Here is a 24,803-nt window from a genome sequence, read left to right as displayed (position 1 = left end):
GTTCGGAAGCTCACCTTTTAATGGCCCCCCCAATCCTGCTCATGCGCAGCTGAGGCAAACCCTAATTGGGCTGGGGCGGAGGCTTAACACAGGTGGGCTTAACACAAGCTCACGCCCCCACCTCATAATTAGCACCTGAGTGCCTCAAACATGGGGATGTGTACGCATGCTCAGGCTATTCCTCTACACATTCTGCTACAGGGTGGTAACTGACTGACTGACTGGCAATCACTTGGGAGCCCCTGTTGCTGTTTGATGGCAGTTCTAGGTAATTCACTTATCAGGCCATTTTGTATCATCAGGGCACCAGACCTCATGCCCCTCTTCTTGTTTCCTGAAATTTGCCTTCCCTCTGTCAAATTTTGATCTACATTGATTACTCCAATGATAACCCTTATGGCAACGAGGACATCATTGAGCTGGAGGACGATTACATCCTTGCATATTTCCAAGGGGACAATCCCTTTTCAGATGTCCTTCTTTCCCACATCGGAAGCATTTTACAGCAGCTTTAGCTACTGCCATCTGCTGAGCCGAAGCAGCAGCTAAAATCTCGGCTTTATATTGATCTGAACCCACGTGCTGGCAAGCCCGAACAAGATCAGCTAATGATTTCACTTGGTTTCGAAGAGGCTCCAATGCCTTTTTACAATCTGTATTGGCATTCTCACTTGCCAACTGAAATAAAAAAGCTTGAGCAGCAGCCTCCTGCTCTACCTGTCATGAAATAGCAGTTTGCAAGTGATCAATGAATTGTATATAAGGTTCTTTCATTCATTGTCGAACAGCTGCTAAAGATGGTTTTCTTCTTTCCGAGTAAGGCACTTTACTTAGAGCTTTCAACATTAAGTTGAAAATCTGCGTAAATACCTGATGTGGCATATTTGCCTGTGCAGCAACAGCAGCATATTGTCCTTGGCCCAAAAGTTCATCTTGGCCAACATTAATGCCATTTGCTAAATTATCCATGACCTGTACGTTTACCATATCCTGGTATTCAATCACCAGACAGAATATTGGGCCGCATTCACAACCAGGTGCAACAGAGACTTCCAATCTGCTGGGACCATAGTGTATGATTCATAAAAATGGCTTGAATCAGTCCTATTGAAAAGGAAGATTGTAGACCATAGTCTCAGACCAATTTCCTTAATTCCTTAACTGCTTCATAGGGTAATTGAGTGCGCTCAGGAGGGCGATTTGCTTTATAAACGACAGGCGTCGCTCATAACAATGAAATATCACTCCGTCATATTGCCTCCATGAGACACACTTCTAGAGCTGAAGCAGTAGGATAAATGGGGGGTGGATTCTTGGAGGCAGGGCGAGGTGGTGGGAAAAACAGAGAGTAGGTGGATTGACAGAAAATCGAGAGAGGGATTTACATCTAGCTGCCTGTAATATTTCTTCTGCGGAAGGAGCTTTTACAGCTATCACCCAGAAGGGTGTCAGTGGGGGATACAAATCAGGCTCAGTCTCTGGATCCACTGGTCCTGGATCAAAAGGATCGTCAAATTCATCAGGATCAGCACCAGTGCCAGCATTTTCTCCCTCCTCCACATTTAACAGAATTTTCTCATTCTCTGTAACGTTGAGAACTTCATCATAAACTGGCTCTCTCCTTATCATGATTAACATCTCTGTATATTAACAGTCTGCAAAACATTGTCAGCCAGACGCAGCGTACTTAAGGCAGTATATACCATTTTCCAAGTAATGAGCACCTTGTCAGAAACATCTAAGTTAAATCCTTTTTTGTCTGTAATTCTTCCCCAACTTTTGCCCATAAATTATGAACATATGATCTGTTGAAGGGAGACCAGGTACAGTGATCTCGCATCCAAACCAGCAGTCGAATTAATTTTAATGCAGGGACCTTGAACCCCCGTTTCTTTAAAATACTCTGCAGAATTTCAGTATGCAATCTCTGTTCTTTTGTGGCTGTTTGCCCCATAACGAAAACTAGAAGCAACTGCTCACCTTCTGTCCAGCAGTAAGGTGATGTCCATATTGTGAGGAGCACTCTGAACTTATTCCTCTGTCCAGTTGCTCGTCTGTCACCAGAAACATGTTTCTTCTTGTCCCTGTTTAGGCACCATTTGTGATGGATGAAGATTCACAGATCCCGTATGATGGTGAAGACAGAATCAAACTTTATTGTGCACCAGACTATTTATATGCTGGTATGCTGAGTTAGTAGCCAATCATGTATAGCCCCTTATCCCCAACTCCCATAGTATCTTGCCAGATATATAGTTGGAATATTTCTACAGAAATCAAAGCCATAAACGTCACATAAATCTCTTCAGGTTCCTTCTTTCCCATGTGTGTCTTGATTCTTGTTTCTCTGTTCTCTCTGTCTCAGATTACTGAAGCAAATCACCAGTGCTTCTGCAATGTTGTTTTTTCTTCAACGCAGCTGTTGTGTTCATTCATTCCTTGGTCTTTCAGTCCCACAAGTGGAGGCTTATCAATGGATAAGTGATGATGGCCCATACATTTTAATTCCAATTGGTCTTCGAAGACAATTAGTGAAATGTCTAATTGCGGGAGAACAGTGGACAACACGCAGATTAATGTAATCAAAGTATTGCCTTTTTTTGAGAGTAGCCGTAGCCCTTTTATACACAGTCAGGCTGATAACATAATATAAGCATATTGCTGATTGGTACAACACAGTCTTCATATGCCGCAGTGCACTATATAACAGGTTAAATACAACTGTTTATGTACTGTCTATGCGATGCTTTCCCATTGTGTTATTCTTCTTTTCTGCTGCCAACTCCCTTATCTTTTGCCCGTAGCTGATCTTTTAATAACCTTGCAGCTGGGCCTCAATGCCCTTAGCTCACTCTGGCTAATGCTAAGTAGTCATGATTACTCACATGTCCATTTTCTTCCAAAAACTACTCCAACAATTCCCCCTTCTTGTTTTTGAGCAATCCAGACTTGCTTCATTGTGCGAGATAACATGTTAATGATACATTGCCATAAACAACATACTAATTATACAAAAGCAATAATAATTAATATAATTGATAAGCCTTGTCTAGTTAAATGCTTAAGCTATCCCCCTATCCTTAAGCGGTTTAACCATTCGTCTAATCCAGTATGTACAACAGTTAATTTTTTCATGTTATCTTAATCAATTGTATTTGTGAATCGACTCTGAATGATCAGACAAATTCATGCAATACATCCCATCAGTCTTCACAACCGTAATCTTGAGCTAACAATAAAAAGTCAATGGCAGCACGATTTTTTAAAACAGCATGTCTGACACTATCAGCATCTTTTAGCATCTGTGTTAAGCTATCAGAAGTTAAGTTCATCTGCTTAGCAGTCCAACAGGATAGTTTGTGTATATCGCCAAGGGCTTTTCCTGCTGCTATGTGTGGGACAAGCGAAGCAGCAAGGACCCTTTCTGCTGTACCCCAAGTTTCGAGTTTTTCATTACATTCTGAGCCCAATTGTTGTATTGAGTGTTTTGATCAAAAGTGTTGTTGTTTACTTATTAGTGCTCTCATGAGGGTATATGCTCTTTCCCTCTTTCTTCTTTTTTCTTTTTTTTTTTTCTTTTTTATTCTTTATTTTGTTCTATAGGACATACCATGGCGTCTACTGCAGCTGCGAGATATGCAGCTTTATCTGCTTCTAGCATTCGCTCAGAAGCTTCTAACAATTTCCAATCTAATGCAACCCATTGACCCCCTCCCCCTGGTCTCACAGTCAGTGGAAAAAACATCAGACCCATGTTGGGAACCCTTTTTCCTTTGACTATAGCATTTCGAATATTTCCCTTCCATCTAGTTACCGGATCCATACTCCCACCACCACCCCCACCACCACCCTTCCCTCCCCATGTTGGATCTAGAAGAGGTGGAGCAGTGGGTTTTAAAGGGTTAAGGGAGGTAGGAGCAGGAATAGGGAACGGATCAGGGGTAAAAATGGATTAGTGCTCCTGGGTTCTTCGGGATGTTCCCTGGAGCAAAAACTTGGGGATTTTTCAGGGGTATACTCATCCTTGTTCTCCAGTTCTTTCAGTTTCTTCAGCAGTTCCCTTAGTTGCTTGTCTCCAAGTCACAGTTCTTCCTTTGTTTGTTGCTCTATAGCAGGCATTGCTGGTGTTGACAGGGGAAGCAGAGGATAGATTGATGGCAACGGTGGTTGAGGAGATAAATCGGGCGGTGGAGGGGGGGGGAGGCAGTGTCAGTAGAGTGACCGGGAACCACAGCAGGTGGGCGGGAGGGGGGGGTCTGCATTCTGAGATTCCTCGCCCGTGTTCTCCGGCTTCTCTCCCTCTGGGTCCACCGACGATTCCAGTGGCAGCGGTGTTTTCGGTTGCTTTTGGTTTTGCTTCTCGGTCCCATTTTTACTTTTCAGCGGAACCACAGGGTCAAATGGCACAGTTGTCTGAGCTTAAATTAGTATAGCCCTCGCAGGTGCTGGTGGGGGTATTTTAGGCATCTCAAATAACTGTTTAGAGGTTGAGTACATATTTTGAGCATTCGTTGATACTGCTAGATCAGGTGTTAAGGCAGTGAACACTGAGGCTGCTGCTGCCCTCTCACTTTTCATTTCTTTTAATGTGTCTCGAATCACTCTCCACAACATGGCTAATTTTCCAGCCTCCTTAGATCCTTTGCTAATTTCATCCCATAGGGACTTCCCAATTTCATCCCACGTTTCCATCTCAAAAGCTATACCGACAGTGGGGATCAGGGCTCTCTTTAGGCCACTGTAGCAGCTGCTTCAGACTGCTACTCTCATAATGTATCCCTCTCTTGGAGAGGATATGTTGGAGGAGCTTAACTACTGTATCTTCTTCTTTAGTGAGTGTAGACCCCATCTCCTCCCTGACCACTCACCTGATCGGGGTGAGATTCTTCCAGTGAGCACGTGCCACTACCAGCTGTCAGGGCAACAAGCTGTTTAAGTCGGTTTTCCTGCTCCCTTTGCCTTCCAGCTGTCTTCATCGCTCCTGGGAAGCAACAGCAAGAGGATCCCTGTTCCAGGCGCCATTTGCAGGAGATCAGTGGACAACACACAGATTAATGTAATCGAAGTATTGCCATTTATTGAGAGAAGTGGTAGCCCTTTTATACCCATTCAGGCTGATAACATAATATAAGCATATTGTTGATTGGTACAACACATTTTTCATATGCCACAGGGCACTATCTAACTATCTTATTAATTGAATTAAGTAAAACTTAAAAATCCAATTACTCAATGTTTTTTCTTCCCAGCGCTCGAGGCTTTAACCATGATAAGTTCTGGGGGTTACTCTTTCCCATCCCTTTCATCTGTCTTACATATGTCTTGCAGGCCTATCTCAAGGCCAGACTGTTGACTACTGGGGATATGTTTCTCTCTAATTGGAATCTAGTTTGGTCTGATTTTTACTGTTTCACTGTTATGTGAGCTCTACTTATATTCTACATGTCTCTCTGGTTCTCTTTTCTGTGATTTTTTTTTTCCCAAATATGATTTTTCCTTTAAATTTTATTTATTTCAATTAGTAACAGTCATCAGTGGTAGATTTAAAAGACCGTGAAATCTTAGAATGATTTGGGTTGGAAGGGACTGATGCTGTGAAAGGCTGAATAAAGACAAAATAGTCCTGGGAGACTATTAAGCAGGTATTCTTTATTGCCTTTTTGGGCGCACAGGGGATCACTCCTCCTAAGTTGTGTGTAGACAGTATCCCATTTCAAGGCTTTTATGCAGATATGATATGCATATTCATGACTTTCGAAGAAACAATTAACATATTTATAGCTTTCCCAATAACTCATTAACATACTTTATCACCCATTCCCTCATGCGCATTACAGCCTCCCGGTAATTTCCAAGCACTCAGGTGGTCGTTTCTTCATCATCTTCCTCTTCATCATCTTCCTCTTCATCATCTTCCTCTTCATCATATATATTCTTTATAATCTGGCAGTCCGAAACTGCAGAACTAGTTTTACCCAGTTTTGCTGCTTCTGCCTATTTTAGCAACCTGTTATCTATTCTCAGAGATAAGTTCACCTTGATAACCACATTCCATTCTATAAGATTGCCATGCATGTGTTCTATTATCTCTACCTATGTTAGTTAACTAGTAAATTTCCATTATATTATTTTAAACTGCTGTTTCAGGACCTTACAGATCATCTAGTTCCAATCCCCCTGACATGGGAAGGGACACGTCCTACTAGACCAGGTTGCTAAAAGCCCCATCCAGCCAAGCCTTGAACACTTCCAGGGAAAGGGCATCCACAACCTCCCTGGGCAACCTGTGCCAGTGCTGCACCACCCTCATGTAGGAAAAAAATCCGCGGAGGCTTAAAGGACGACACGCAGTCACCAATATGGTTAAAGTGAAGTCGTTTATTAACAGTGGACACTCGCTTTATATAGAGCCTTTGTTTATATAACGATATCTTGCAGGTGGCTATATCTTGGACACAAATTCTGTTCTCACAGAACTTCTGCTGGCTACCTCATTATCCTGTTATTCTTCTTTTCTACTGCCAGCTCCCTTATCTTTTTCCCATAGCTCATCTTTCAGTAACCTTGCAACTGGGTCTTAAGGCCTAAAGCTAAAGAGTCAGGATTGCTCACGTCTGTTTTCTTCCAGACAGTTTCCCAACATATCCCCCTTTTTGTTTTTGAGCAAGCCTGACTTACTTCATCACGTGAAATAACATGCTAATAATACATTGCCATAAACAACATACTAATAATACGAAAGCATCAAAACCAATAATAACAAATATAATTGATAAACCTTGTCTAATTAAATCTCTAAGCTATCCCTATATCCTTAAGTGATTTAACCATTCATTTAACCCAATATATGCAACAGTTAATTTTTCATGTTATCTTAATCAATTGTTTTTGGTTGTGAATTGACTCTGAATGATTAGATAAATTCATGCAAATACACTCCATCAAAGTCTTCACAAACATAACCTAAAAGCTAATAATAAAAAGTCAGTGGCAGCATGATATTATAAAACTGCATGTCTGACACTATCAACATCTTTTAGCATCTGTGTTAAAATAGGAGAAGTTCATCTACTTAGCAGTGCAACAGAATAGCACAATCAACAATCAACACATAGACAAGGGATCCCATAATCAACATATAAACGATCACATGAATTACAACATTAACAAGAACCTATTATCAATACAATATGAAAAGCACATTTAACACTGCAATGGAAGGACTTAAATACCTTTTTATTATGAGGAAGGTCTGGTGTCCACTGGTGCATAGAACCAAGAGGGTAGAGGAGGCTTATCCGACAAAAATTGGTCGGGGGGCCCCAAAAGCGTCCCCAGACCCCTCCCGGGTCACGGCACAGTGGAGTCCTGGTTTCCTTCATGGTTGCCAAATTGAGGCCCAAAAAGGCCTAATAAAATTGTTTAGAGACAGAACTATAAGCCTTTAAACAGCAAAGGCACACTCTTTCCCCCCCCTATTTCCCCCTTCCTTTTTTTTTTTTTTTTTTTTTTTTTTTTTATGGTGTCTGCAGCAGGGCTCATTCTCAGAGCAGCAGCAGTGTCTGTGGGAGTAGAAACAGCAGCTGGCAATGCTCACTGGCCATATCTGAGCTGTGCCCTTGTGTGAGGGGGGGCGAGAAACGGCTGCGGAGGCAGGAGTGGGGGTGCTCTCTGTACGAGGAGCAGCTCTCACTCCCCGCAGCAACTCTCGGGCTCTGAAAAGGCATACTCATTCTCATAAAATCTAATGAAGTTAGCCTAAAATTAAAAGAAGTGGTACAATTTCCCAAACCAAAACTCAAGTGTAATTACCAAGTTTTTTTTTTTTGTTGTTGTTGTTTTTGTTTTGGTTTTTTTTGTTTGTTTGTTTGTTTTTTGTCTCTGTATGAAACACCAGTGGACCATGCACCACAATATAAATCAATATTGAGAACCATATTGCAATGATGGTCCTTAAGCAGCTTTATCTGCTTCTAGCATTTGCTCAGAAGCTTCTAACAATTGGGCTGCTGTAGCACCTTTTGGGAGTAGTCCTAATGCACGTTTAGTTTTTTTCATTAGCATTGTCATATGCTGACATATAAAAAATTTTTGTTTTCATCTCTTATGTCAAGTCGGGATGTGATATTACCACTGAATATAAGTGATCCACAAATTTTGGATATGGCTCCACTCCCTCATTTAATATTTGTAAAAGAGGGAGTTGCTTGTGCAGGATCATGCACAGTTTACAAAGCTTTATACACCAATTCTTGTGAAAGTTGTAACACTTCAGTTTGAAACCATGCCTGCAAATCTGCACATACAAAAGGACAAGCACCAAGTAACATTTGTGCTTGCACTCTGTATAATGCATCGGTGTTCTGTCTAGGAATCACAGCTTCATTTTCACACAGCATTTGCCATTTATGATGAAATTGCAATTGTTGATTCCACCTTTCCCCCCCCCCCACTATCCCCTCTACCACCCTCCCCTCCCCATGTTGGATCTAGAAGAGGTGGAGCAGTGGGTGTTAAAGGGTTAAGGGAAGTAGGAGCAGGGATAGGGAAATGATCAGGGGATAAAAATGGATTAGTGCCCCTGGGTTGTTTAGGGTATTCCCCGGAGCAAAAAACTAGGGTTTTTTCAGGGGTATACTCATCCTTGGTCTCCAGTTCTTTCAGCTTCTTCAGCAGTTCCCTGAGTTGCTTGTCTCTGAGTCCCAGTTCTTTCCTTGGTTGTTGCTCTATAGCAGGCACTGATGGTGTTGACAGGTGAAGCAGAGGATTAATTGATGGCAACTGTGGTCAAGAAGATAAATCAGGCATCGGAGGTGGAGAGGAAGGCAGCGGTGGCAGTGTGTTTGGGAGCCGTGGCAGGCGGGCAGGAGGGGGGGATCTGCATTCCAAGGTTCCTCGCCTGTGTTCTCCGGCTTCTCTCCCTCTGGGTCCTCCGACGATTCTGGTGGTGTTTTCGGTCGCATTTCGTTTTGCTTCTCAGTCCCATTTTTGCTTTTCATCTGACCCTCCAGGGTCAAATGGCACAGTTGGCTGAGCTTGAATCAGTATAGTCCCTTCAGGTGCTGGTGGGGGCACCTTAGGTGTCTCAAATAACTGCCTAGAGGTCAAGTCCATATTTTGAGCATTCATCAGTATTGGTAGATCAGGTGTTAAGGCAGCAAACGCTGAGGCTGCTACTCTTTCACTTTTCGTCTCTGTTAAGGTTTCTCTAATCAATTTCCAGAGTGTCGCTAAGCGTCGTGCCTCCTTATCTCCATTGTTAATTTTATCCCATAGAGCAGTACCTATGGCTTCCCAAGTAGGTAACTCTAAAACGGTACCCATCGAGGGGATCAAGTCTCTATCCTGTGCCCATTTCAGTAATTCACGTAAGGTCCTGCCTTCGTGTGATAAACCTCTCTTAGAGAGAATACATTGGAGGAGCTTAACTACTGCCTCTTCTTCTTTAGAGAGCGTAGACCCCATCTCCTCCCCAGCCGCTCACCTTTTTCTTGGCAAGATTCTTCAATTTCGAGGTACCTCTTTCGTTCCGTAGCCGGGCACCAGCTACATAGACCGCCGGGGCAGCAGTCTCCTTTCGACTGGCTTCTCCGCTCCTGCCGCACCGTTCCTTCGGTCGGCTTTCTCGCTACCCTCTCATTCCAGCTGTCTTCATCGCTCCTGGAAGCAACAGCGAGAGGGTCCCTGTTCGGGCGCCAAATGTGGGAAAAAAATCCGCGGAGGCTTAAAGGACGACACGCAGTCACCAATATGGTTAAAGTGAAGTCGTTTATTAACAGTGGACACTCGCTTTATATAGAGCCTTTGTTTATATAACGATATCTTGCAGGTGGCTATATCTTGGACACAAATTCTGTTCTCACAGAACTTCTGCTGGCTACCTCATTATCCTGTTATTCTTCTTTTCTACTGCCAGCTCCCTTATCTTTTTCCCATAGCTCATCTTTCAGTAACCTTGCAACTGGGTCTTAAGGCCTAAAGCTAAAGAGTCAGGATTGCTCACGTCTGTTTTCTTCCAGACAGTTTCCCAACACCCTCACAGTAAAGAACTTCTTCCCAATATCCCATCTAACTCTATCCTCTTTCAGTTTAAAACCATTATCCATTTTACTATTGCTACGTGCCCTTGTAAAAACTCCCTCTCCAGCTTTCCTGTAGGCCCCCTTCAGGTACTAGAAGGCCACTATCTGGTCTCCTTGGAGCCTCCACTCCTCCAGGCTGAACAATACAAACTCTCTCATCCTGTCTTCATAAGAGAGGTACAGTCCCAAAAATAGGTTCTTTACAGAATCAAAGAATCAGCCAGGTTGAAAAGGACGTCTGAGATCATCGAGTTCAATCCTCACAGCCATGCCCATGACCAAAGAGTAAAAAATCAATGTCTGCATGATTTTGTAAAGTAGCATGTCTTACTGAATCTACATCAAGCAACAAAGCAGAAAGAGCATTAGATGAGGTCTTCCCTGAGCCTCCTCTTCTCCAGACTAAACAACCCCATCTTCCTCAGCCGTTCCTCATAGGACTTGTGCTCGAGTCCCTTCACCAGCCTCGTTGCTCTTCTCCGGACCTGCTCCAGCGCCTCAATATCCTTCCTGAACTGAGGGGCCCAGAACTGAACACAGTACTCAAGGTGTGGCCTCACCAGCACTGAGTACAGAGGAAGAATCACTTCCCTGGACCTGTTGGCCACACTGTTCCTGATACAGGCCAGGATGCCATTGGCCTTCTTGGCCACCTGGGCACACTGCTGGCTCATGTTCAGCTTCCTGTCAATCCAGACTCCCAGGTCCCTTTCTGCCTGGCTGCTCTCCAGACACTCTGTCCCCAGCCTGTAGAGCTGCATGGGGTTGTTGTGGCCAAAGTGCAGGACCCTGCATTGGCCTTGTTGAACCTCATCCCTTTGGAATCGTCCCAACTCTCCAGTCTGTCCAGGTGCCTCTGCAGAGCCCTCCTGCCTTCCAGATGATCGACATTCCCCCCAACTTAGTGTCATCTGCAAATTTGCTAATGGTGGACTCAATCCCCTCCTCTACATCATCAATGAAGATATTAAACAGAACTGGGCCCAACACTGATCCCTGGGGGACATCACTAGTGACCGGCCGCCAATTGGATGCAGCATCGTTCACCACCACTCTCTGGGCCCGGCCCTCCAGCCAGTTCCTAACCCAGCACAGAGTGCCCCTGTCTAAGCTGTGGGCTGACAGCTTTTTCAGGAGAATGCTATGGGAGACGGTGTCAAAGGCTTTGCTGAAGTCCAGGTAGACTACATCCACAGCCTTCCCCTCATCCACCAGGCGGGTCACCCAATCATAAAAGGAGACCAGGTTGGTCAGACAGGACCTGCCCTTCCTAAACCCGTGCTGGCTGGGTCTGATCCCCTGTCCATCCTGTAGGTGCTGTGTGATTGCCCCCAGGATGATGTGCTCCATAACCTTGCCAGGGACTGAGGTCAGGCTGACAGGCCTGTAGTTTCCTGGGTCCTCGTTCCAGCCCTTTTTGTGGATTGGTGTGACATTTGCCAACTTCCAATTATCTGGAACATCCCCAATGAGCCAGGACTGTTGGTAAATGATGGAGAGAGGCTTGGTGAGCTCTTCTTCCAGCTCCGTCATCACCCTGAAGTGGATCCCATCTGGTCCCATAGACTTGTGAGGATCCAAGTGGCTCAACAGGTCACTGTTCCCTCCAAGATTACAGGGGGGCTACTCAGCTTCTTATTTCTCTCTGCAATCTCCAGAAGCAGCTGTCCTCAGGACAACCTGTCTTACTATTGAAAACTGAGGTAAAGAAGGTGTTAAATACCTCAGCCCTCTCTGCGGGAGAACAGTGGACAACACGCAGGTTAATGTAATCGAAGAATTGCCTTTTTTTGAGAGTAGCGGTAGTCCCTAATTTGTCTTATTTCCCAAGTACACCAATATTATCACGTAAATACTTGTCTAGCGAGTTCTTTTTTTAGAAGGGGCTTATTCCTGGTAAGCTTAACTAGTCATTGTTCTTGGGGTGCCTGTGACACCCACCTTCTGTGGCTACAGACATTACCCCGAGGGTATTTCTGGTAAGCTTGACTACTCATTTTTCTACCTACCTATGATGCTCATCTCCTGTGGCTACAGACATTTATATCAAGACAAGCTCAGCGAGCACCTCCCTCCCTTAGCCATGCTCTCCGGCATCAGAGGTGCTCCAGCCCTCTGATCATTTTCGTGGTCTTTGTTGGGACTTGCTCCAACAGGTCTATGTCCTTCCTATGTTGGGGGCCCAATATTCCAGGTGGGGTCTTATCACAAGGTTGTCCACATAAAGAGAATAAACCAAAAATTGAAAACCTGTTAACCTGGCAAAAGTGCAACAGTGCAAACAAACCTAAAAGCTCAAATGCATCTAGCATGTAGTTAAAGGAAATAAATCAAACACACACACACAAAAAAAACCAACAACACACTTCCCTCCCCTCAAAACAACCCCAACAAACACCCCACACCAAAAAACTACAAAACACTCAAGAAAACTCAAACCCAAACCACCCAAGTTTCTGGTGAAACTTTCTTTCAGAGAACACTGCTGCAGTAAAATCACCTGATTCAAACAGAAATTTGGTAAAACCATTGAAGATGCAGATTTAGCTACTGTGATACAGGTTATTTTAAAAAAAAACACACCACAAACAAACCTGAAAAAATGCTATTAGTGTGTGAATTTCCAACACCCTAACCAAAGCTATTGCACTTTTGAAAACTGTCTCAGACAGGTGAAGAGAAGCACAACATCTCAAAGAGCAGATCTATTTATCTTGTTCTGTCAGATACAAAGTCTCAAATAAACAGGTTCCAAAGCAGCATATATATAACCAGTTTTGAACGTTGTTTGAATTTAATTAAGTTGAGATGGTGTAGGTATGAAGGGAATTAGTAGCCAATGTTGACTCACTTGATTGTCAGCTTTGTCAGTAGACTTTTTTTGGTTTTTTGGGGTTTGGTTTTTTTTGGGGGGGGGGGGGGAGGGGTGCCTGTAGGAAGTTTAAAATTCTTTAAATTGAACTTAGGTTAACATGCTTGACCAAATATGTGAAGCTATTAAAATACTAACAAGCAAACAAAAAATTGAAGCTTCAAGTAGTTTTGTTTAACTTTTCCTAGGTCATTTCTTATTTGATAGTTGGTGTCTGTTGTACTTCTCTTCCTCCCTAGTAAATTTAAACAAGAAAGATTGTGTATTATCTGTAAGTAGTTTCTGATTTCCAGATCCTTAGAAAATTCTCACTGACACTGAACTAATGTTCATAGAACACGAGACTTAGTTTTATTTTTTCTTTTGTGGAATGTTTCGTAAGTGATCCTCGTTGATTTAGTTGTATTCACAGAGTAATTCTTCCTTTTTAAATATATTAACATGTTTTGTCTTTGGCATCAGGAATCAATATTTATGGTCTTTCGGATTGCATAATTTGCCTTAAACTTAGAGCCTGTTATCTTCCTCTGGTTACTTTTATGTGTAACTTTTCTTTATATTCAAATTCATTACAGTTATCAGCTATACCTGTGTTATGTTTTTTTAAGAATAGTTTTCAATGAAGGGGAAAAAAAAGTTGTGCTCTGTGTTGGACATTTTCTAGGGAGTAACTTTGAACTGATAGTGTTAGGGCCCAGGGCAGATTAGATCGTTTTTTATGTCCTTCTACTTTCCTTGCCAGCTTCACTGTAATGCTAGTAAAAGCTTTTTATAATTTGAGGCATGTGAACCAAAAGTTAGATGCATTTGAGTGGTGATACAGGAAGGGATTACATGTTACTCCCAATTATCTGACAATACTGTCTTAGTGAAGGTAGTTGAGGCAGAGGGTGCCACATCTTCCTTTAGTTGCTTGCCTTCTTTGTTGTTGTGCTGAAGTCTGTTTTTATGGTCCTGTCCAGGTGTCTTTTGCTATAATGTATGTATTCCTTCATCTAAAATCAAGATCAATAGCAATAACCTTAATTTCTCTTTCCTGCTTAGAAAATATTTAAAAAGGGTTTTTCTGTCTGTGCCCACTAGTTATTTTGCTAAAGGATTCCTTTAGAAGCATGAAGTTTTTGTCAATGTATGCAACTTTTTAGTGACTATTTTGTTGAATAAGAATGTACTAAACAGGCTTTTCTGTTTCAGAAGACTGGCATTTTTCATTATGGAAGTGTTTGTGTTAGTTCATTATTTGAGACAGCTAAATAAAATGTAGTTTAGAATCTAGGATGGATTCAAGGTAGTATTGATCAGTTTTTCTAATTACAGTATTTTAGAGTGTGAAATATTGTTGATCATGTTGCTAATTTTAACTATTCTTACTTTTTTCTTTCACAGCCGCATGACTTTGACGAATGTAGATTTGATATTAGTGTAAACGATAGTGTTTGGTACCTCCGAGCTCAGGACCCAGACCACAGACAACAGTGGGTAGATGTAATAGAACAACACAAGGTATGCTTTTTTTCTGATTTCCTTTCTCACTCCCACTTAGATCTGGTGGTGTTTGTGGAGAGTTCTAAGTTTCACTCTACAGTCATTAAATACTCAAGGTATTTATGACAGATTAAAGCCACAAGATTGAAGCAGTGTGTTAAATATGTTCCAAAGGAATTGATTTGTATATCCTTCATATATGAGAGTTTACAGAACTGGGAACTAACAACTATGAACCTTTGTTGAGCTTTTTAGCTTAAAAAAGACAAAGCTTACATTATATCTGGGTGACATTTTTTGTCCATCCTCTCTCACTGATTATTGAATAGGTTCTTATCTAGATGTCTTAGATGTTAAACTTGTTTCTCTTGGAGTTCATTCTCCTAGTTTATCATTCTGGCTTTTAGGCTCATCTCTTTCATCACTTGTCTGCTTTTACTGTATCAGCCTTTTGGCTTTTATCTTCTTTTCTTTTAAGGGCCTACTGTTTATCAACATTTTGGTTCAGCTCTCTTGATCTATGCCTTATCTCTTCTAATCTCTTCTAATCTCTTCTTATCTCTCTTCTAATGAACTCTATTATTTTCATTTTACTTAACGGACTTGAAGGTCAGGTAATTTTAAACTATGTAGCATGCAAAACATCTGTTATGTTTTCAGATAAATGATAGGCAATTCTCCAAGGTGTTGAATTTAATTTAAATACCTAGCACAATGCATCTTCTGCATCTGGTCTTCTGCATCTGGGTTATACAGATAGAATCATAGAACATTTTGAGTTTGAAGGGACCCATAAGGATCATAGACTCCAGCTCCCTGCTTGTGGGAAAAAAATCCGCGGAGGCTTAAAGGACGACACGCAGTCACCAATATGGTTAAAGTGAAGTCGTTTATTAACAGTGGACACTCGCTTTATATAGAGCCTTTGTTTATATAACGATATCTTGCAGGTGGCTATATCTTGGACACAAATTCTGTTCTCACAGAACTTCTGCTGGCTACCTCATTATCCTGTTATTCTTCTTTTCTACTGCCAGCTCCCTTATCTTTTTCCCATAGCTCATCTTTCAGTAACCTTGCAACTGGGTCTTAAGGCCTAAAGCTAAAGAGTCAGGATTGCTCACATGTCTGTTTTCTTCCAGACAGTTTCCCAACATATCCCCCTTTTTGTTTTTGAGCAAGCCTGACTTACTTCATCACGTGAAATAACATGCTAATAATACATTGCCATAAACAACATACTAATAATACGAAAGCATCAAAACCAATAATAACAAATATAATTGATAAACCTTGTCTAATTAAATCTCTAAGCTATCCCTATATCCTTAAGTGATTTAACCATTCATTTAACCCAATATATGCAACAGTTAATTTTTCATGTTATCTTAATCAATTGTTTTTGGTTGTGAATTGACTCTGAATGATCAGATAAATTCATGCAAATACACTCCATCAAAGTCTTCACAAACATAACCTAAAAGCTAATAATAAAAAGTCAATGGCAGCATGATATTATAAAACTGCATGTCTGACACTATCAACATCTTTTAGCATCTGTGTTAAAATACCAGAAGTTCAGTTCATCTACTTAACAGTGCAACAGAATAGCACAATCAACAATCAACACATAGACAAGGGATCCCATAATCAACATATAAACGATCACATGAATTACAACATTAACAAGAACCTATTATCAATACAATATGAAAAGCACATTTAACACTGCAATGGAAGGACTTAAATACCATTTTATTATGAGGAAGGTCTGGTGTCCACTGGTGCATAGAACCAAGAGGGTAGAGGAGGCTTATCCGACAAAAATTCGTCAGGGGGCCCCAAAAGCATCCCCAGACCCCTCCCGGGTCACGGCACAGTGGAGTCCTGGTTTCCTTCATGGTTGCCAAATTGAGGCCCAAAAAGGCCTAATAAAATTGTTTAGAGACAGAACTATAAGCCTTTAAACAGCAAAGGCACACTCTTTCCCCCCCCTATTTCCCCCTTCCTTTTTTTTTTTTTTTTTTTTTTTTTTTTTATGGTGTCTGCAGCAGGGCTCATTCTCAGAGCAGCAGCAGTGTCTGTGGGAGTAGAAACAGCAGCTGGCAATGCTCACTGGCCATATCTGAGCTGTGCCCTTGTGTGAGGGGGGGCGAGAAACGGCTGCGGAGGCAGGAGTGGGGGTGCTCTCTGTACGAGGAGCAGCTCTCACTCCCCGCAGCAACTCTCGGGCTCTGAAAAGGCATACTCATTCTCATAAAATCTAATGAAGTTAGCCTAAAATTAAAAGAAGTGGTACAATTTCCCAAACCAAAACTCAAGTGTAATTACCAAGTTTTTTTTTTTTGTTGTTGTTGTTTTTGTTTTGGTTTTTTTTGTTTGTTTGTTTGTTTTTTGTCTCTGTATGAAACACCAGTGGACCATGCACCACAATATAAATCAATATTGAGAACCATATTGCAATGATGGTCCTTAAGCAGCTTTATCTGCTTCTAGCATTTGCTCAGAAGCTTCTAACAATTGGGCTGCTGTAGCACCTTTTGGGAGTAGTCCTAATGCACGTTTAGTTTTTTTCATTAGCATTGTCATATGCTGACATATAAAAAATTTTTGTTTTCATCTCTTATGTCAAGTCGGGATGTGATATTACCACTGAATATAAGTGATCCACAAATTTTGGATATGGCTCCACTCCCTCATTTAATATTTGTAAAAGAGGGAGTTGCTTGTGCAGGATCATGCACAGTTTACAAAGCTTTATACACCAATTCTTGTGAAAGTTGTAACACTTCAGTTTGAAACCATGCCTGCAAATCTGCACATACAAAAGGACAAGCACCAAGTAACATTTGTGCTTGCACTCTGTATAATGCATCGGTGTTCTGTCTAGGAATCACAGCTTCATTTTCACACAGCATTTGCCATTTATGATGAAATTGCAATTGTTGATTCCACCTTTCCCCCCCCCCCACTATCCCCTCTACCACCCTCCCCTCCCCATGTTGGATCTAGAAGAGGTGGAGCAGTGGGTGTTAAAGGGTTAAGGGAAGTAGGAGCAGGGATAGGGAAATGATCAGGGGATAAAAATGGATTAGTGCCCCTGGGTTGTTTAGGGTATTCCCCGGAGCAAAAAACTAGGGTTTTTTCAGGGGTATACTCATCCTTGGTCTCCAGTTCTTTCAGCTTCTTCAGCAGTTCCCTGAGTTGCTTGTCTCTGAGTCCCAGTTCTTTCCTTGGTTGTTGCTCTATAGCAGGCACTGATGGTGTTGACAGGTGAAGCAGAGGATTAATTGATGGCAACTGTGGTCAAGAAGATAAATCAGGCATCGGAGGTGGAGAGGAAGGCAGCGGTGGCAGTGTGTTTGGGAGCCGTGGCAGGCGGGCAGGAGGGGGGGATCTGCATTCCAAGGTTCCTCGCCTGTGTTCTCCGGCTTCTCTCCCTCTGGGTCCTCCGACGATTCTGGTGGTGTTTTCGGTCGCTTTTCGTTTTGCTTCTCAGTCCCATTTTTGCTTTTCATCTGACCCTCCAGGGTCAAATGGCACAGTTGGCTGAGCTTGAATCAGTATAGTCCCTTCAGGTGCTGGTGGGGGCACCTTAGGTGTCTCAAATAACTGCCTAGAGGTCAAGTCCATATTTTGAGCATTCATCAGTATTGGTAGATCAGGTGTTAAGGCAGCAAACGCTGAGGCTGCTACTCTTTCACTTTTCGTCTCTGTTAAGGTTTCTCTAATCAATTTCCAGAGTGTCGCTAAGCGTCGTGCCTCCTTATCTCCATTGTTAATTTTATCCCATAGAGCAGTACCTATGGCTTCCCAAGTAGGTAACTCTAAAACGGTACCCATCGAGGGGATCAAGTCTCTATCCTGTGCCCATTTCAGTAATTCACGTAAGGTCCTGCCTTCGTGTGATAAACCTCTCTTAGAGAGAATACATTGGAGGAGCTTAACTACTGCCTCTTCTTCTTTAGAGAGCGTAGACCCCATCTCCTCCCCAGCCGCTCACCTTTTTCTTGGCAAGATTCTTCAATTTCGAGGTACCTCTTTCGTTCCGTAGCCGGGCACCAGCTACATAGACCGCCGGGGCAGCAGTCTCCTTTCGACTGGCTTCTCCGCTCCTGCCGCACCGTTCCTTCGGTCGGCTTTCTCGCTACCCTCTCATTCCAGCTGTCTTCATCGCTCCTGGAAGCAACAGCGAGAGGGTCCCTGTTCGGGCGCCAAATGTGGGAAAAAAATCCGCGGAGGCTTAAAGGACGACACGCAGTCACCAATATGGTTAAAGTGAAGTCGTTTATTAACAGTGGACACTCGCTTTATATAGAGCCTTTGTTTATATAACGATATCTTGCAGGTGGCTATATCTTGGACACAAATTCTGTTCTCACAGAACTTCTGCTGGCTACCTCATTATCCTGTTATTCTTCTTTTCTACTGCCAGCTCCCTTATCTTTTTCCCATAGCTCATCTTTCAGTAACCTTGCAACTGGGTCTTAAGGCCTAAAGCTAAAGAGTCAGGATTGCTCACGTCTGTTTTCTTCCAGACAGTTTCCCAACACCCTCACAGTAAAGAACTTCTTCCCAATATCCCATCTAACTCTATCCTCTTTCAGTTTAAAACCATTATCCATTTTACTATTGCTACGTGCCCTTGTAAAAACTCCCTCTCCAGCTTTCCTGTAGGCCCCCTTCAGGTACTAGAAGGCCACTATCTGGTCTCCTTGGAGCCTCCACTCCTCCAGGCTGAACAATACAAACTCTCTCATCCTGTCTTCATAAGAGAGGTACAGTCCCAAAAATAGGTTCTTTACAGAATCAAAGAATCAGCCAGGTTGAAAAGGACGTCTGAGATCATCGAGTTCAATCCTCACAGCCATGCCCATGACCAAAGAGTAAAAAATCAATGTCTGCATGATTTTGTAAAGTAGCATGTCTTACTGAATCTACATCAAGCAACAAAGCAGAAAGAGCATTAGATGAGGTCTTCCCTGAGCCTCCTCTTCTCCAGACTAAACAACCCCATCTTCCTCAGCCGTTCCTCATAGGACTTGTGCTCGAGTCCCTTCACCAGCCTCGTTGCTCTTCTCCGGACCTGCTCCAGCGCCTCAATATCCTTCCTGAACTGAGGGGCCCAGAACTGAACACAGTACTCAAGGTGTGGCCTCACCAGCACTGAGTACAGAGGAAGAATCACTTCCCTGGACCTGTTGGCCACACTGTTCCTGATACAGGCCAGGATGCCATTGGCCTTCTTGGCCACCTGGGCACACTGCTGGCTCATGTTCAGCTTCCTGTCAATCCAGACTCCCAGGTCCCTTTCTGCCTGGCTGCTCTCCAGACACTCTGTCCCCAGCCTGTAGAGCTGCATGGGGTTGTTGTGGCCAAAGTGCAGGACCCTGCATTGGCCTTGTTGAACCTCATCCCTTTGGAATCGTCCCAACTCTCCAGTCTGTCCAGGTGCCTCTGCAGAGCCCTCCTGCCTTCCAGATGATCGACATTCCCCCCAACTTAGTGTCATCTGCAAATTTGCTAATGGTGGACTCAATCCCCTCCTCTACATCATCAATGAAGATATTAAACAGAACTGGGCCCAACACTGATCCCTGGGGGACATCACTAGTGACCGGCCGCCAATTGGATGCAGCATCGTTCACCACCACTCTCTGGGCCCGGCCCTCCAGCCAGTTCCTAACCCAGCACAGAGTGCCCCTGTCTAAGCTGTGGGCTGACAGCTTTTTCAGGAGAATGCTATGGGAGACGGTGTCAAAGGCTTTGCTGAAGTCCAGGTAGACTACATCCACAGCCTTCCCCTCATCCACCAGGCGGGTCACCCAATCATAAAAGGAGACCAGGTTGGTCAGACAGGACCTGCCCTTCCTAAACCCGTGCTGGCTGGGTCTGATCCCCTGTCCATCCTGTAGGTGCTGTGTGATTGCCCCCAGGATGATGTGCTCCATAACCTTGCCAGGGACTGAGGTCAGGCTGACAGGCCTGTAGTTTCCTGGGTCCTCGTTCCAGCCCTTTTTGTGGATTGGTGTGACATTTGCCAACTTCCAATTATCTGGAACATCCCCAATGAGCCAGGACTGTTGGTAAATGATGGAGAGAGGCTTGGTGAGCTCTTCTTCCAGCTCCGTCATCACCCTGAAGTGGATCCCATCTGGTCCCATAGACTTGTGAGGATCCAAGTGGCTCAACAGGTCACTGTTCCCTCCAAGATTACAGGGGGGCTACTCAGCTTCTTATTTCTCTCTGCAATCTCCAGAAGCAGCTGTCCTCAGGACAACCTGTCTTACTATTGAAAACTGAGGTAAAGAAGGTGTTAAATACCTCAGCCCTCTCTGCGGGAGAACAGTGGACAACACGCAGGTTAATGTAATCGAAGAATTGCCTTTTTTTGAGAGTAGCGGTAGTCCCTAATTTGTCTTATTTCCCAAGTACACCAATATTATCACGTAAATACTTGTCTAGCGAGTTCTTTTTTTAGAAGGGGCTTATTCCTGGTAAGCTTAACTAGTCATTGTTCTTGGGGTGCCTGTGACACCCACCTTCTGTGGCTACAGACATTACCCCGAGGGTATTTCTGGTAAGCTTGACTACTCATTTTTCTACCTACCTATGATGCTCATCTCCTGTGGCTACAGACATTTATATCAAGACAAGCTCAGCGAGCACCTCCCTCCCTTAGCCATGCTCTCCGGCATCAGAGGTGCTCCAGCCCTCTGATCATTTTCGTGGTCTTTGTTGGGACTTGCTCCAACAGGTCTATGTCCTTCCTATGTTGGGGGCCCAATATTCCAGGTGGGGTCTTATCACAAGGTTGTCCACATAAAGAGAATAAACCAAAAATTGAAAACCTGTTAACCTGGCAAAAGTGCAACAGTGCAAACAAACCTAAAAGCTCAAATGCATCTAGCATGTAGTTAAAGGAAATAAATCAAACACACACACACAAAAAAAACCAACAACACACTTCCCTCCCCTCAAAACAACCCCAACAAACACCCCACACCAAAAAACTACAAAACACTCAAGAAAACTCAAACCCAAACCACCCAAGTTTCTGGTGAAACTTTCTTTCAGAGAACACTGCTGCAGTAAAATCACCTGATTCAAACAGAAATTTGGTAAAACCATTGAAGATGCAGATTTAGCTACTGTGATACAGGTTATTTTAAAAAAAAACACACCACAAACAAACCTGAAAAAATGCTATTAGTGTGTGAATTTCCAACACCCTAACCAAAGCTATTGCACTTTTGAAAACTGTCTCAGACAGGTGAAGAGAAGCACAACATCTCAAAGAGCAGATCTATTTATCTTGTTCTGTCAGATACAAAGTCTCAAATAAACAGGTTCCAAAGCAGCATATATATAACCAGTTTTGAACGTTGTTTGAATTTAATTAAGTTGAGATGGTGTAGGTATGAAGGGAATTAGTAGCCAATGTTGACTCACTTGATTGTCAGCTTTGTCAGTAGACTTTTTTTGGTTTTTTGGGGTTTGGTTTTTTTTGGGGGGGGGGGGGGAGGGGTGCCTGTAGGAAGTTTAAAATTCTTTAAATTGAACTTAGGTTAACATGCTTGACCAAATATGTGAAGCTATTAAAATACTAACAAGCAAACAAAAAATTGAAGCTTCAAGTAGTTTTGTTTAACTTTTCCTAGGTCATTTCTTATTTGATAGTTGGTGTCTGTTGTACTTCTCTTCCTCCCTAGTAAATTTAAAACAGACTTTCGGTGCACAATGACAGCCTGCTCCTGTGCATTCAACACTTGCTTTTTGAAGTATGCCCATCACTCCTGGACCCCCTTTTTTTCAAGGGCTCAGGACAGAAGAGCAGGTGGTGAATTCTGTGGAGTTATTTGGCAACAAAGCCAGCTCAGGTCAGATCACTGCACTCGCATGGCTTATTGTAACGCTTGTCCTGCATTGATTCAGGTGGTTCCTGCTATAGTAATGCCTATAACAGTCAACTCAAATAATGGATTGCAACAATTTAAAGGTATATCCATTACTATCTCCACCACTGTTCCCTTTGGGCCATGTTGCAGGGGTTTAACATTGCAATTAACTCCTCCCCTTGCTCATAGCCTGGCTAGCAATAAGAGGTTCCTGTTATAGTAATTCCCATGTCATGCAACTGAAATAATGGATTATTTTCACCCAGGATTAAATCACATTGAAGTACACATTGGAATCCCCTATCCCTCTGCATTACCTACCAAGCGCATCCAGGTCATTGAACAGAAACAATCCCATGAATATCCTTACCCTTTCCTGAGGAAGGAATAACCCAAACTGCTTTTCCCAACCAATTCCTTATAAGAACTTATCTCCTTCCACAGTGTGCAGGAGTTTTGATTGGGCAGGGCCAGGTCAACTGGCAGATCCTCTAGTGTCAATTAGCCAAGTGGCTTCTGCTAAATGTGTATTCCAAATTCTTGAAGGTTTCATTGCCATTTGTTCTCTGTGTAGTTTTCAACAGTCCATTTTATTGTTCAATTTTCCCAGAGGCTGGTGCATGATAGGTGATGTGATACACTCAGTTAATTGTAGGGGTATGGTCTGAAAGGTGGGGGCGTGCTGCACTGCTGTATGCACAACCCCATGTTTTGAGACTGTTCAGAGTTACAAGGACACCCTGTCCTAGACGTTAGATTAGGAGGAGGCACGAAGTGAAAAACAAGTGGCTCCCACCCCTGCACCAATAGGATTCACTTTTGCTGGGTGTGAACGGCACCGGGTGATCTGTAGCAGGTGGTTTTGGAGTGTGGTGGAGGGGGTGTGGACACTGTAACAGTATATAAGGGGGTTTTGTACATAATAAACTCCCTTTTCTGGAAGCATCGATTATACCTCTGTGAGAACTCATCTTTGACTTCCACGCCGAACTCCTAAGGTCGCCACCTTCCGCAACAGTTAATGCCATGCTTCTTGGCCCATGTGTTTAGGAGGTTGTTTTGGAAATTAGTAACTATTTCTGAAGTGGCTCAAACTCTTCATATGCTGCTAATATTTTTTTTTCAGTTGGAATGTAACTGGCTTCAGATCCCCTATATCCCTGGCTCCAAAACCCTAGAGGTCAACCCTGAGTCTCTCCAGGTGGGGACATAGTGCCTGGCTGAGGTGTAAAAGCATGCTTTTAACATCTTATCCTACTCAGACTGGCCCAAGTGCTACTTCACAATCTGTTTCCTGTTTAATTTGTTCAAAGGCTTGTTGTTGCTTGGGGTCCCATTTGAAATATTTTTCATTTGGGTCACTCAATATAGAGGGCTTACTATCAGACTATAACCTGGAATATGCATTTTCCAAAATCCCATGACACCTAAGAAACTTGTGTTTCTTTTTTGTTAGTTGGTGGAGACATAGCTTTTATTTTATTGAACACATCCATTGGGATATGATGACACCCATCTTGTCACTTTGCTATAAAACAAAGTAAGGTCAAAGGACCTGCCTAACAGATACAGTTTTTCAGAATAAAGACAGCTTTCAAAAGAATCTGAATGATTCTTCTCCCCTTCTCAAAAATTCTTCTCCTGTGTTATCCCACACAATGATTCCATCAATATGTTGCAGGTATTTTGGAGATTCACCCTGTTCCAGTGCAGTCTGGATTAGTCAATGGCAAATGCTACAGCTGATTTTCCACCCTGGGGCAGTCAATTGCAGGTATACTGGACACCCCTTCAAGTGAAAGCAAACTGTGGCTTGAACTCTGCTGCCAAAGGGATTGAGAAAAATGCATTTGTGATATCAATTGTGGCACACCATTTTGCTGCCTTTGACTCCATCTCATATTGGAGTTCTAGCATATCTGATACGGCAGCACTCAGTGACGGTGTGACTTCATTCAGGCCAAGATAGTCCACTGTTAGCTTCCCCTCTCTGTGGGATTTTTGAACTGGTCATATGGGACTGTTAAAGGGTGAGAAAGGGTGATCATTCCTTGACTCTCCAGTTGCTGGATCAGCTTATTCTTGATTGGTGTGATATTGTTGCAGGTGTACTGTTGCGGTAGCCATTGGCACCTGCTGTTCTTTAACCCACAGCAACCCCATCACAGACTGGTCCTCCAAGAGACTAGGAAAGCTAGACAGCTGTTTAATTTTCTCTGTACTCAAGGTAGCTATACCAAAATCCTTCCAGTACCCTTCTGGGACCTTGAATTACCCTCTCCAGAAGTAGTCTATGCCAAGGATACATGGAGCCTCTGGACTAGTCACAATATAATGCTTTTGCCACTCATTCCCAGTTAGGATTACCTCAGCCTCCAACACAGACAGTTCTGTAGTTGTTTGGGAGTGAAGTTCCAGAACACTGGAGGTGAGAAGTTCTCTAGATAAATATAGTTCTCTGCCCTT

The 24,803-nt window shown here is 43.0% G+C and overlaps 1 protein-coding gene across 2 annotated transcripts in view; it reads left to right on the top strand.

The window, feature by feature from the left end:
• LOC139789117 (ceramide transfer protein-like) overlaps nucleotides 1-24,803 on the top strand; it is a 220,094-nt gene that overhangs the window by 42,437 nt on the left and 152,854 nt on the right. For both annotated transcript variants that reach the window (XM_071729641.1, XM_071729642.1), the window contains exon 3: nucleotides 14,341-14,457. In XM_071729641.1, coding sequence (XP_071585742.1) covers nucleotides 14,341-14,457 — 117 coding nt within the window. The remainder of the gene's footprint in view (nucleotides 1-14,340; nucleotides 14,458-24,803) is intronic.

This window comes from Heliangelus exortis, chromosome W (assembly GCF_036169615.1).
Source record: "Heliangelus exortis chromosome W, bHelExo1.hap1, whole genome shotgun sequence".
Classification (NCBI taxonomy): Eukaryota; Metazoa; Chordata; class Aves; order Apodiformes; family Trochilidae; genus Heliangelus; species Heliangelus exortis.
The sequence above is the reverse complement of the archived record's forward strand: the minus strand, read 5'-3'. Positions and strand labels throughout refer to the sequence as shown.